General features: G+C 46.3%; 1 protein-coding gene across 4 annotated transcripts in view; it reads left to right on the forward strand.

The window, feature by feature from the left end:
* LOC126480950 (WD repeat-containing protein 47) overlaps window positions 1–14135 on the forward strand; it is a 702106-nt gene that overhangs the window by 469109 nt on the left and 218862 nt on the right. For all 4 annotated transcript variants that reach the window (XM_050104374.1, XM_050104375.1, XM_050104377.1 and 1 more), the window contains one exon: window positions 867–948. In XM_050104374.1, coding sequence (XP_049960331.1) covers window positions 867–948 — 82 coding nt within the window. The remainder of the gene's footprint in view (window positions 1–866; window positions 949–14135) is intronic.

Genomic DNA, 14135 nt, shown 5'->3' on the forward strand with positions numbered 1-14135 from the left:
TGTTGGAACTCTGAGTACGCTTTCGCGGGATAATCTGCGGCTATCTTCAACAGGATGCCAATTGAGATTTTTCGGCATATCCACGACACTCTGTCTGGAATCAAACGAACCTATAACCATTCGCGTCGCCCTTCTGTTAATCCTATTCGGTATGGGTCCCATATATTTGAGCTTTGTGTAAGCACTCTCGTTGTACACTGACTGCATTTCAAAAGATTGTAGTAATCAGTAAGGCAATGGGCAGTCCTCAGCCAGCCGCTCTATAAACCAGGTGTAGAAGAAACCTCTAAGGTTTCGGAGACCTTTTCAACCAAATTACGTATGCAGGCTGAAGCGAGGAATGAAGGCCGGGAATCGAACCCGGGTGTCCTGCTGACTAGACATTGGAGCTAACCACTACATGACCCTGGCACAGTAGCTTTGCTCAACTGCACGGACTACCCTATCACGCTTCCCTCCTCAACCCAAATTCTCAGTCACGCCTCAGCCCACATGGTTTTCCCCCTAAACTCGAACAACAATGCAGAGGCTCTCCAACTGTGTTGGAGTAGCACCTCAGAATCGAAAGAAACGGAGAGGGCGTGATATATCAGTCCAGCAGCTGATCAAAACCACTGTGCCAGGATAGCGTAGTGGTTAGGGCATCAGCCTAGTGAGCAGGAGACCCGGGTTCAAATCCGGGCCTTGGTACAAATTTTCATTCGTTGCTTCAGTCCGCATGTATGTCTGTGCATACAAGAAAACAAAGTCTAGGGCATATGAGGTATTTGTAGTTTCAGCTAGGTGGGCAAGTAAGCATTTGGAGCTGCAGAGACAGTTTGTGTATTTGGCTTACTGCTGTGTTATAATTGTATTCTTGTCCACAGGGATCACCCGCCGGCGCCGCTGTCGTACCACGCGGGGAACTGCGCGGTGGATCTGCCCGACGGACACTACGACACCGTCAAGGTAAGTCAACGCCTGCGCTGAACCAGGATTTAGGACATACCGTGTGGCTTTTAACAATGTTCTAAAGACAAAGGAGTTGGTATTTCGTGTGCAAATGCTCTTTGACAAGTGACAAAGTAGGCAGTTATGAGTGTTGAAGCCACAAGTTGACACAATATTGTAGCTCATTGGCAAACGTTCCCCTGTGTTGCTGACCTCTGACGTTTTATTCGATGCTCTGTCGGAAAAAAGCAATAACCTCAAGAACAAGGTAGTTTTATTGACAAGACAATTCATCATTGTAGGAATTTATGATGACAGATTCAGACCAGATGAAACACGTCGCAGTAAAGAGGGCCAAACAATCGCATCAGTACACGATGCAGCCCCCTCTGGCAACAACGCAAACGTGATTCTCGCTTGCAAAAGATCATAAAGGTCCCGAATGGCATCCTGCGGCAGGTCATCCCAAGCATTTGGCGGCTTTTATTGCAATAGAGTAATGGTTCTTACAGGCCCAGAAGAACGAGCAATTTCCGCTTCACCATGTCCCTCAGGTGTTCATTTGACGAGAGATTTGGTGATCTTGCTGGCCAGGGCAGTTGTTATATGCCACGAAGAGCATTTGCGTCGTAGCAGCCGTCCTGCTGAAGAAGCATATTAAGTTTCTGTAGATGAAATGGCAGTAGCATTGCGTTAACAACCTGTGAAATGTAGCGGGGACAGGTTACTTACCCTGTAGAAACACCAAATGTAACCGCATGTTGCAAGTGATGGCCCCCCCCCCCCCCCCCATACCATCAATCCTGGGATGGAACCTATGCGTTGCGTGCCAGTGCACTCTGGAATAGGCAGCTCACCAGGTCTAAGGCGTACAAAAGTACGTCCGTCACTCGAATACAGACAGAACATACCCTCATCACTGAAGAAAACGGAGCTGCATTCCGCTCTCTAGTTCACTCTTTCACAACACAAGAGTAGCTACGCTTGGCATTGTCGTGATGCCACTGATAGCCTTGCCAGGGGCACTGGTGATCTTAATCCTGCGGCTAGCAGACTTTTCGCAATGGTCCTTGATGACACAGCAGGTGTAAAATGTGGCTATATTGCGTCCCTGGATAATATTTGATCAGCTACTGCCATCCACACAATTCATCGATCGCAACGTGCATCTGAACCACGCGAACGGCCAGAACCTGGTCTACAGTTATGGGAATGTACTACAGACCACCACCACCGATACATCTCCTCGACACATGTAGCAGTCCGTCAGTAAGTCCACCCAGCTTCCTGCAGGCCCACAGCATGACCTCTTTCAGATGGCTGAGGCTGTTCTATAGGAGCACGTACTGATTCTAGGGGCATGTTTGTACTCTAGAATGAATGTTGCGAGCGCTGTTCACATTTTGACTCAGCACAGTTACTGCATGCAGAGTCGAAACAGAGGGTGCTAGAGGTAGGCCTCCTGATCGTCAACAGATCGTCGTGACTGTGACAGATGAATCATTAACTCTGCAACCCCTCAACGTGCATATACTTATCAAAGTACCACTGAACACAGTCCTTGAGGGTGTTGCATTTTTTCCAGCAATATATTTACATCGCGATTTACAGAAATGCAGCCACTGTCTCCGAGCCGTCTTAGCACATCTAGTAGGAGTTTTAATGGTAATGAATATTTTCTGTCTCATATTAGCAAAGATTTGCATGTCACGTTTAACGTCCAGATACGTGATCGTAGAGTTTCGAAGGACGACGGTTGCAGCATCATCACAAATTTATACGAGGGTTATTTGGAAAGTACGAAACGATCGGTCGTAAAACGGAAACCACGGTGAAAATCCGACGAAGCTTCGTACAGATGTGTTGGGCCGTGTCTCTACTATGCCTGTAGATAGCGTCTCGTCGCTCTTTTCCGTTCTGAACGCACAGTAAGCGTGTAAAAAGCCTAGAAAATAATTTCTCCGGACGAGTATGAGTGCCTGGCGAGTGTGTTCGCCTGATTTCATGCAACCACACGAACGTAACTGTCACGCGTTTCCATCTTCATAACGGTTTATAGCCGCAGACTGCAGGGGCAATAAGGACGCTCCTGCAGCGTTTTCGGTAGGACGTGTTCGATCACCCATCATATAGCTCGGACTTGACCCTCTCTGGTTTTCATCTTTTCTCAAAAGAACCATTGGGTAGGAAGACAACATTTTGGCATAGACACTGAGCTGCAGTCCAGCGTAGAAAATTGTCGGGAAGCACAGGATGCGTTTTCTATGACGAGGGCATTGGAAAGTTAGTACAACGCTACGACAAATTTGTAATTCGAAACGGCGACTATATAGGGAAGTAGTTTGAAGGTGTAACTAACTGTTGCAAATAAAACAGTTTTCGTTTCCACTGGGGTTTCCATTTGGCGACCGGTTGTTCCTTATTTTCCTAGTAGCTCTTGTAAATGACTCTAAAAATTTCGACTGATATAAACCAGTACGTTAATCTGGACGACGGATATTCTTCGGCAGGAACAGAAGTAACATAACGTGCGACCGAAAGAAGAGTAATATCATCGCTTTTGGTCTCCATATACAAAAACTATTTATAAGTGTCGACGGCATATTCAACTGTTAGCTGACAGTGCTGTTGCCTACAGGGAAACAACATCGCAGAAAGATTGTAAGGAGATAATACCCATAACAGAGAGAGAAAGTCCGATAGTGTTCAGTTATTCTCTTGTCAGTCACGTCATTTAAATGTGTAGGAATCTTACCGTAGAAAGGACATGAAAATGTAGAATGAAATTTTCTCTCTACAGCGGAGTGTGCGCTGATATCTACATCTACATCTACATCTATACTCCGCGAGCCACCTTGCGGTGTGTGGCGGAGGGTACTTATTGTACCACTATCTGATCCCCCCTTCCCTGTTCCATTCACGAATTGTGCGTGGGAAGAACGACTGCTTGTAAGTCTCCGTATTTGCTCTAATTTCTCGGATCTTTTCGTTGTGATCATTACGCGAGATATATGTGGGCGGTAGTAATATGTTGCCCATTTCTTCCCGGAATGTGCTCTCTCGTAATTTCGATAATAAACCTCTCCGTATTGCGTAACGCCTTTCTTGAAGTGTCCGCCACTGGAGCTTGTTCAGCATCTCCGTAACGCTCTCGCGCTGACTAAATGTCCCCATGACGAATCGCGCTGCTTTTCGCTGGATCATGTCTATCTCTTCTATTAATCCAACCTGGTAAGGGTCCCATACTGATGAGCAATACTCAAGAATCGGACGAACAAGCGTTTTGTAAGCTACTTCTTTCGTCGATGAGTCACATTTTCTTAGAATTCTTCCTATGAATCTCAACCTGGCGCCTGCTTTTCCCACTATTTGTTTTATGTGATCATTCCACTTCAGATCGCTCCGGATAGTAACTCCTAAGTATTTTACGGTCGTTACCGCTTCCAATGATTTACCACCTATGGCATAATCGTACTGGAATGGATTTCTGCCCCTATGTATGCGCATTATATTACATTTATCTACGTTTAGGGAAAGCTGCCAGCTGTCGCACCATGCATTAATCCTCTGCAGGTCCTCCTGGAGTACGTACGAGTCTTCTGATGTTGCTACTTTCTTGTAGACAACCGTGTCATCTGCAAATAGCCTCACGGAGCTACCGATGTTGTCAACTAAGTCATTTATGTATATTGTAAACAATAAAGGTCCTATCACGCTTCCCTGCGGTACTCCCGAAATTACCTCTACATCTGCAGATTTTGAACCGTTAAGAATGACATGTTGTGTTCTTTCTTGTAGGAAATCCTGAATCCAATCACAAACCTGGTCCGATATTCCGTAAGCTCGTATTTTTTTCACTAAACGTAAGTGCGGAACCGTATCAAATGCCTTCCTGAAGTCCAGGAATACGGCATCAATCTGCTCGCCAGTGTCTACGGCACTGTGAATTTCTTGGGCAAATAGGGCGAGCTGAGTTTCACATGATCTCTGTTTGCGGAATCCATGTTGGTTATGATGAAGGAGATTTGTATTATCTAAGAACGTCATAATACGAGAACACAAAACATGTTCCATTATTCTACAACAGATTGACGTAAGCGAAATAGGCCTATAATTATTCGCATCTGATTTATGACCCTTCTTGAAAATGGGAACGACCTGCGCTTTCTTCCAGTCGCTAGGTACTTTACGTTCTTCCAGCGATCTACGATAAATTGCTGATAGAAAGGGGGCAAGTTCTTTAGCATAATCACTGTAGAATCTTAAGGGTATCTCGTCTGGTCCGGATGCTTTTCCGCTACTAAGTGATAGCAGTTGTTTTTCAATTCCGATATCGTTTATTTCAATATTTTCCATTTTGGCGTCCGTGCGACGGCTGAAGTCAGGGACCGTGTTACGATTTTCCGCAGTGAAACAGTTTCGGAACACTGAATTCAGTATTTCTGCCTTTCTTCGGTCGTCCTCTGTTTCGGTGCCATCGTGGTCAACGAGTGACTGAATAGGGGATTTAGATCCGCTTACCGATTTTACATATGACCAAAACTTTTTAGGGTTCTTGTTTAGATTGTTTGCCAATGTTTTATGTTCGAATTCGTTGAATGCTTCTCTCATTGCTCTCTTTACTTCCTGGCAGATTAAAACTGTGTGCCCGACCGAGGCTCGAACTCGGGACCTTTGCCTTTCGCGGGCAAGTGCTCTACCAACTGAGCTACCCAAGCACGACTCACGCCCCGTCCTCACAGCTTTAATTCCGCCAGTACCTCGTCGCCTACCTTCCAAGCTTCACAGAAGCTCTCCTGTGAAGGTAGCTCAGTTGGTAGAGCACTTGCCCGCGAAAGGCAACGGTCCCGAGTTCGAGTCTCGGTCCGGCACACAGTTTTAATCTGCCAGGAAGTGACATGAAAATGGCAGATCGTAGTAACATCGACCTAAAACTAGTTTACGTCTACAGTGAAGCCAAAGGAACAGAAACGCATTTGTGAGAAGCTCCGTTGTTACGCTATTGAGAAACTTTATAGTACCTCTGCTACCTATGAAACCGACACCGAGTGCACAAAATTATTGAGTACTTGTGGTCTTTATCGAACAGTATCGTGTTGGTGTTACTGAACACGAGTGTTATTTCAGAGGCGAACGGGTGGTTATCAAAATCAGTGCACCAGTATTCATAAAAAACACCGAACCAGTGTTTTTGACCCGTTGATGCATTTAATGTAAGGCTCCTGTAGATTGCAGAATTGAAGCTAATTTTCTTACAGATCTTTATGCATATTTGTTCTAACTACTGTAACATATTCTGGCTGCTGTAAAGGGCTGTCCTGTTTGGTGTTAGATATGACATCTGTTATCCAGTGATCAGGGGCTTTGTCAAGCGAGCAGCTGATGGGTTGATCTAGATGTAAAATGTCTAAAAGTCTTTTGTGCTCGGATCCAACTAGGTTGATTTAGGGGCTAGTCATTTTCCAATGAAGGGAGGTTTTTCTCAGCACCTATTGGAAATAGAGTTGCGAAAAGTCCTGGTAGGAAGCAGCACTTCACAGGTAAATGCTATTAATGGGAGCATAAAATTACCACTGGACATTACTGAATTCTGCTCCTGAAGGTGAGTTGGCTGAAACGCCTGAATGGTGAAACACTTTCGTGGAACTGCTTGGAGCTTGCGAAATCAAGGGGCTGGCAACTCACTAGATTTTAGGGGTCAGTGTCGTGAACTTTCTGGTTCGAAGTAGTTCTTTGAAAGTATTCAAAGGGGACTTTGTGATACTTTGATCCATAAAGCCAGTTCGTTTCAGTACAGAAAACCAACTACAATTGACAGTTCGATCTAAGCAGAAACTGAGACCAATAATGGTGCTTTTCTGACAGTTACAGCGTTAACGATAAGAAGCAGCAACTAGTGAAGCAAATTCTGCCCGCTCCCCATCGGTTGTGCTCTCCTTCGTTTTTCTAGTCTATGGCAAACGCAGATCTTCTATGTATGAGAACCAGCCGTTGTTGGCTAGCACAGAACTTTTCGAGAGTTCCATGTATGTTTTATTAAATGATGTCCCAGCATGTTATCTCAAAATTCGAGGGATTGTAGAGGACGTCTTGAGGAACAAGTGGAGGATAGGAACCTCTATTTGGAAACGTCGTCCAGTGACGCTATAGATCATCGAAGTTACAGGCTCCGGCGCCAACCACTGGGCCATCCTTTCGGCAACAAACATGGGTTTGTACGCTGGCAGGTGGCAGGCGAGACGTCTCGCAGTGTTGCTTTTAGTGACCACGACTGAAGATGGAACTGGCTGTAGCGTTGAAAGGCCTTGTCTCGTATAAATTCAATGCTCTGTTGATTCAGTGGATGATGGTTTCCGACACGGGCTTCCATCTGCTATTTATTTTTCTCCTGGAGTCCTGTAAAATCTCCAATGTTTTTCTGTGTGCAGGAAAAAAAAAATTGCAGATCGCAACCCTTGTCCGGAACAGTCATCCACCAAGGCAACACAGCGTCGCATTCACAGAAGACGAGGCCCTCCTACGCAGCAGCTAGCTCTATCTTCGCCACTGGCTATCGTGCCAATCAGTCGCGGTCATTGAATAACAAACAGCATTGCGAGACGTTCCGCCTACGGACCGTCAGCGTACATCACATTGGCTGCCGAAGGGATGTCCTACTGGCAAGCGCTGGCGCCTGTAACTCAGCAGATGCTCTGTAGCGTCGTAGGATGACGTTCCCGGACAGGGGTTTCTATTCTCTATTTGTTCCTCGAGACACCTGTTAGGCAACCGTTTCAAGTTTGTCGCAACATTTCTGGGACAGCCGATACATGGCGCTGCACTCACACACACTAAATCGAATTGTCCACTGTTCATATAAGATCTTCCTCACACTCAAACAACCTCTCGTAAAGAATAATTCATACTCTACCCTCACAGTAGCTATTAAGTACTATAACCATTCTAACTCTGTAGACACTCCTTGCTTGTATAATTTTGTGTTTGAGGGTTTAGGGAGAATTTGGGGGAGGAGGAGATCAGTACGGCATACTGTCATTAAGTCTTCTGATAGTGACTGGGATCTCACGTGATTCACGTACCATCTGTGTGGTTGCGCATAGTAATTTCGAGGTGATGATCAATGAGAGGGAATACATTTTAATAGATATCTATGATGCCTGTATTTGGAAATAATAGAACACATGATTAAGGTCCCCAGGAAACAAATTTGTTGACTAGTTAGAAATCTAAAGTGTTGAGTTATAGCCGGCCGCGGTGGCCTCGCGGTTAAGGCGCTCAGTCCGGAGCCGCGCGACTGCTACGGTCGCAGGTTCGAATCCTGCCTCGGGCATGGATGTGTGTGATGTCCTTAGGTTAGTTAGGTTTAAGTAGTTCTAAGTTCTAGGGGACTGATGACCACAGATGTTAAGTCCCATAGTGCTCAGAGCCATTTGAACCATTTTTTTTGTTGAGTTATACTTTCCCAAAGCAGAAAGTTTGCAACTTCGTATCTCAGGTGCAATTCTATCCGTGCTTACTACGCTGCTAGAATGCCTTTTAACTGGTGTTTTCTGTAAATGATGTTCAGAATAATGGAGAGTGCATTAACGTCGATTTTGACTGTGATAAGTACGACCGTGCGTCTATGAAGAATCTTGTACTAAAGTACGAAGCGTATCCGTTAATAACAACCTAACCAGCTCGTTAGCATGAAAACATAAACTCCCTAGTGTTTAAACTGCAAGTCGGAGACAAAACACTAGATTAATTCTACCGTTAAATAAGTGCAAGTTCCTGGCGTAGAGGGCGTTGTTACTCGGGTTGCTGTTACTAACAGGAGTCGGGAACACGAGAAGACACATTCCCGCGGAGTCGACGACACAGTCTTAATGCGACTCTGGGGTATAAATCTGGCGGTTAAGAGCGGCTTTTCGCCTGGCACCCCGTGAATGATACACTGCCTCTCGTTTTGCTCGTATTCCAGAACAGCGTCTTATCTAAAGAGCTGCCGCGGAGGCGGCGGGCGCATTTCTGGGAGTTGGCTTCTAAAATGTGCAGCGGCCGTTAAAGAGCTTCAGTGGCTTCTCATTTCTAGGAAATCTCCTCGTCCCCCTTCTCTTTCCATCTCGGTCTTCTCGTCCCCTCTACTTCTTTTTTGCTTTTGTGTAAATTTGTTGGGTTTAATACCCTTAACTGTGGTTTCTCTACTGATCCGCCCACTCTCTCTCTCTCTCTCTCTCTCTCTCTCTCTCTCGTGTACTTCCGTGCATGCGTTTTCTTCCGTACATGTACACTGCCTGGCAAAAAAATATTAACCACACAGAAACTTCATACACGTACACACCATCGACGGGCATGTAAATAATTATAGTTAAAATTATCTACCTTAGGTAAAACGGCCATCAAAGTGCATTAATGTCGTTCGTGTTTAGCCCTGTTACCAGCACTGATAAGACATACAAGGTGAGTGAGAAGTGTTAGCTGTTGAGTGATAACTGTTCGAGGACACGGAGACGCCGCGTAGTCATGTGAGACAGCAATTACAACGATGGGCAGAGGTTGAAGAAGGGCTCAGTTTGGCCTGCTGGTCGAATCGTGCCGTATCCAGATTTGTGCCGTATCCAGATTTGTGGAGCATTCGGATTTGACAGTGGCCTGATCAAATCCATCGCAAGCCTTTCACACCTGCGCTTCCCATCCGGGAAGAACTAATGAACTTCTGCAGCGTGTTGTCATCCCGCACCGTTCGTCGGAGACCAGCAGCAGCCGGACAAAGGAATTACTGTCCCATCAACATTACAACACAAACGGCTGCGTTTGGAGTAGTGCCATGACGAGGATGCACGAACTGATGATGCATGGCGTCGCGTTTTGTTCAGCGATGAATCGCGGTTCTGCCGGCCGGAGTGGCCGTGCGGCTCTGGGCGCTACAGTCTGGAGCCGAGCGGCCGCTACGGTCGCAGGTTCGAATCCTGCCTCGGGCATGGATGTGTGTGATGTCCTTAGGTTAGTTAGGTTTAATTAGTTCTAAGTTCTAGGCGACTGATGACCTCAGAAGTTAAGTCGCATAGTGCTCAGAGCCATTTGAGCCAATCGCGGTTCTGCAATACTCCGGATGGCGATCGTCGTCTAGTATGGCTGTGACCTGACGGGGGAACCATTCTTCCAATGTTTGGAGAGGCACAGCGGAATTCAGTTGCTCGAAACCATCGGGTATGTCTTCAGATCACGGGTGGTAGTGGCTTAGGGAACAAAGGTACGCCACGGACATCCTGCATAGTTATACACACACCAAAAAAAGTTTTGCATCTCCTCGGTTCCGGAACGTGTACAGAAAATTGGAATAGAGATCAACATATACATCATTTTCCCCAATTTTTATTGCTCATGAAAACCACACATTGCATTTGTTCCACCAAACAGCGAGACCTTCAGAGGTGGAGGTCCAGATTGCACACAGGTACCGCTAATACCCAGCAGCACGTGCTTTTTCATTGATGCATGCCTGTATTCGGCGTGGCATACTATCCACACGTACATCAAGCCACTGTTGGTTCAGACTGTCCCACCCCTCAACGGCGATTCGGCGTAGATCCCTCAGAGTGGTTGGTGCATCACGTCGTCCATAAACAGGCCTTTTCAATCTATACCAGACATGTTCGACAGGGTTCATGTCTAGAGAACATATTGGCTACTCTAGTGGAGCGATATCGTTATCCTGAAGGAAGTCATTCATAAGATGTGCACGAAACGGTTACACTATCTGTAAGAGGATGGCATTCACGTATCGTACAGCCGGTATGACGCCTTCCATGACCACTAGCGGCGTACGTCGGCCCCACATAATGCCACCCCAAACCATCAGGCAACCTCTACCTTGCTGCACTCGCTGGTCAGTGTGTCTTAAGGCTTTCAGCCTGACCAGGTTGCCTCGAAACACGTCTCCGACGTCTGGTTGAAGGCATATGCGACACTCATCGGTGAAGAGAAGGTGATGCCAATCCTGAGCGGTCCATTTGGCATGTTGTTGGGCCCATCTGTACCGCGATGTACGGTGTCGTGGTTGCAAAGATGGACCTCGCCATGGATGTTGGGAGTGAAGTTGCCCATCATGCAGCCTATTGTGCGTAGTTTGAGTCGTAACACGACGACCTGTGGCTCCACGAAAAACATTATTCAACATGGTGGCGTTGCTGTCAGGGTACCTCTGAGCCATAAGCCGTAGGTAGTGGTCATCCATTGCAGGAGTATCACTTGGGCGGCCTGAGCGAGGCATCTCATCGACAGTTCCTCTCTCTCTGTATCTCCTCCATGTACGAACAACATCGCTTTGGGTCACTCCGAGACGCCTGGACACTTCCCTCGTTGAGAGACCTTCCTGGCACAAAGTAGCAATGCGGACGCGATCGAACCGCGGTATTGACTGTCTACGCACGGTTGAACTACAGACAACACGAGCCGTGTAGCTCCTTTCTGGTAGAATGACTGGAACTGATATTGTCTAATAGGCCCTGCTCATGCATGGTCGTTTACATCTTTGGGCGGGTTTAGTGACATTTCTGAACAGTTAAAGGGACTGTCTCTGTGATACAATACCCACAGTCAACGTCTATCTTCAGGAGTTACGGGAACCGGGGTGAAGCAATTGTCTTTGATGTCTGTATGCAATGCAGGTTGCAGTGTAGTGTTGCCATTTTTAAACGGGATAATGTTCGTCCATATATACATCCTGTCTGCATGAACTGTGTGCATGGTGGTGAGGTAGCCCAGTGGCCAGCAATTTCCGTTCTGTCTCCGATAGAACGTATGTGGAAGCAGCTCGGACGTTGCCAGTGCCAGTATCCAGGATGTAAGGGACCAGTGACAATAGTTGCGAGCCAGCTTGCTTCAGGAGAGGATGCTATGCATCGAGGCCAGATAGCGTGCAGCGTCATACTGCCATGCTATGTATACATCCGTCTCGATTTTTTAATCATTGAAATATCACATACCCTATCAACTCATGAAGTGGCACTCCGTTTCCTTCTCCCCTCTGTGCGCTTTTATTTTGTCAGGCACTGTTTCCGGAAAAAACTGAAATTAATAACAAATAGTTATGGGTGTTGTGGGACACTTAGAGATATTAAGAAAATGTGACAGTTATGTAGACATAACACGCACACCAGACTAGAAAACATTGACCTCCATTCAGCGAGGAACATAATCCACGCGGTTCTTGTGGTATGCCGCATGCAGCTGAAGGCTCTGATTGAGTGTTGCATCCAACAGAGATACAAAACTGCGGGGACGTCGATTGCTGCATTTCGCCTACTGTTCCAAGTAGCCCTAGAAATTTTCTCTGGGATCAAAATAGGGTGATTTAGCGGAACAGCCTAAGTGCAGTAGGGTTTCTGAGTGTCCGTTAAACCAGCGATGCATTGGTGCAGCCCTGTGAACGGGCGTGTTATCTTGGGAGTGTTCACTGCATACTGACCACTGAGGTGCAGAAGACAAGGAAAACTTGGTCACCGAGAATGTTGAGAAAAAAAAAAACCATCGTGGTTCATCTTCACGGTAATCCGAATGGAGACACCAAGTAATGGTACGAAAAACATCTCCCTCCTCAGACGTATTCAGTTCTGCACACACTGGCTGCTCGTGCGTACCGAATGAGTGACAACATCAAAGAGGAATCGTGGGAGCTACACCATACGTTTCCCCCCAACGGTTATGAAAACATGACGATGAAAGCTACCAAGGCCATCCGAAACCGTTGAAGACAAGAAAGAGCGCATGTACCGTATGTGAAGTGCATCAGTGAAAGGCTAGGCAGCGTTCTCCGCCGACGAGGTTTCAAGCAGATTTTCCACAAGTGCCGTAGTATCCACAGCATGATAGGATCTATCAAGGATGTGGTCAACAAATAAAATACTGCAGGAGTATATGAACTACGTTGTCAGTGCGGAGCTGTCTACTCACGGGGGACAGAGGGACCAATTAGCAGACGAGTGAGCACATGCGTAGCGTAACATAAACTGTATGTGCGATTAGTACAGCGATAGCGGGACACCCCCGTGACTTGAACAGCCTATCTTGTTCCAGGAAGCCCGTGAGCTGGCGAAATAGTCTTGGACGAGCCAACGCAAATTTCGAGATACGATAGAAATTATCAAGCAAACTGAGAACATCAGTAGAGAGGACGGCTTCTGGCTGCCAGCTGCCCGTGTCCAACGGGGTACGAGCGGTATCGCAACCGAAGCCTCTCCGGGCACGGATGCGACAGCCTAAACAAACAGCTTGAGAGGGACTGTCAGTGAATTTCCCCGCACATCAGGAAGAAAACCTGTACACCAGAAGCGAACCGCTGATTTGCAGTCTGTCTCCAATCACTAACAGGCCGGCTAGCTAACGAATAGCTTCTTTCCTACCTCTCCCTTTCGTTATGACTAGCCTATTATATTCTAGGGCCAATAAAGTATCACAAATATAACGTATTGACACCAATCGTATGCTGTAAATACAGGCACCTTTCCTTCACCAAAACCACTCGTGCTCTGAGGAAGGCCGTTGTAATACAGTCGAAACGTTGGTTTTACACTTCACAATTAAAATATTTTATACAGTGTTGCGGTACCTCGCCCGTAAGAATTTCGTTTCATCATTTATGTTGGTCATTTGTATGCTGTTACTCTATCACTCTTAACCATTTGAGTGGTGGTGTCGGATGTTCCTCATCTTGCGCCTATGTATCACCAGTAAACGTAAAATGTTTGTGGACTTACACATTTTACTAAGTAGTTCGACAAGTTCTTACTATAGAACGAAAAATGTAGGATACAGTCCGTCCTGCCTGTTTGTTAAACGAAATGCTACTGCTTGACGTAACACTGGTAACATCTGTAAAGTACAAAAGATTATACGAGGGCAGTTCAATAAGTAATGCAACACATTTTTTTTGTGAAACAGGGTTGTTTTATTCAAAACTGAAATACACCAGGTTATTCCCCAATCTTTTAGCTACACAACACTATTTTTCAACGTAATCTCCATTCAATGCTACGGCCTTACGCCACCTTGAAATGAGGGCCTGTATGCCTCCACGGTACCATTCCACTGGTCGATGTCGGAGCCAACGTTGTACTGCATCAATAACTTCTTCATCATCCGCGTAGTGCCTCCCACGGATTGCGTCCTTCATTGGGCCAAACATATGGAAATCCGACGGTGCGAGATCGGGGCTGTAGGGT

This window comes from Schistocerca serialis, chromosome 5, assembly GCF_023864345.2.
Source record: "Schistocerca serialis cubense isolate TAMUIC-IGC-003099 chromosome 5, iqSchSeri2.2, whole genome shotgun sequence".
In the NCBI taxonomy this organism is placed as follows: Eukaryota; Metazoa; Arthropoda; class Insecta; order Orthoptera; family Acrididae; genus Schistocerca; species Schistocerca serialis.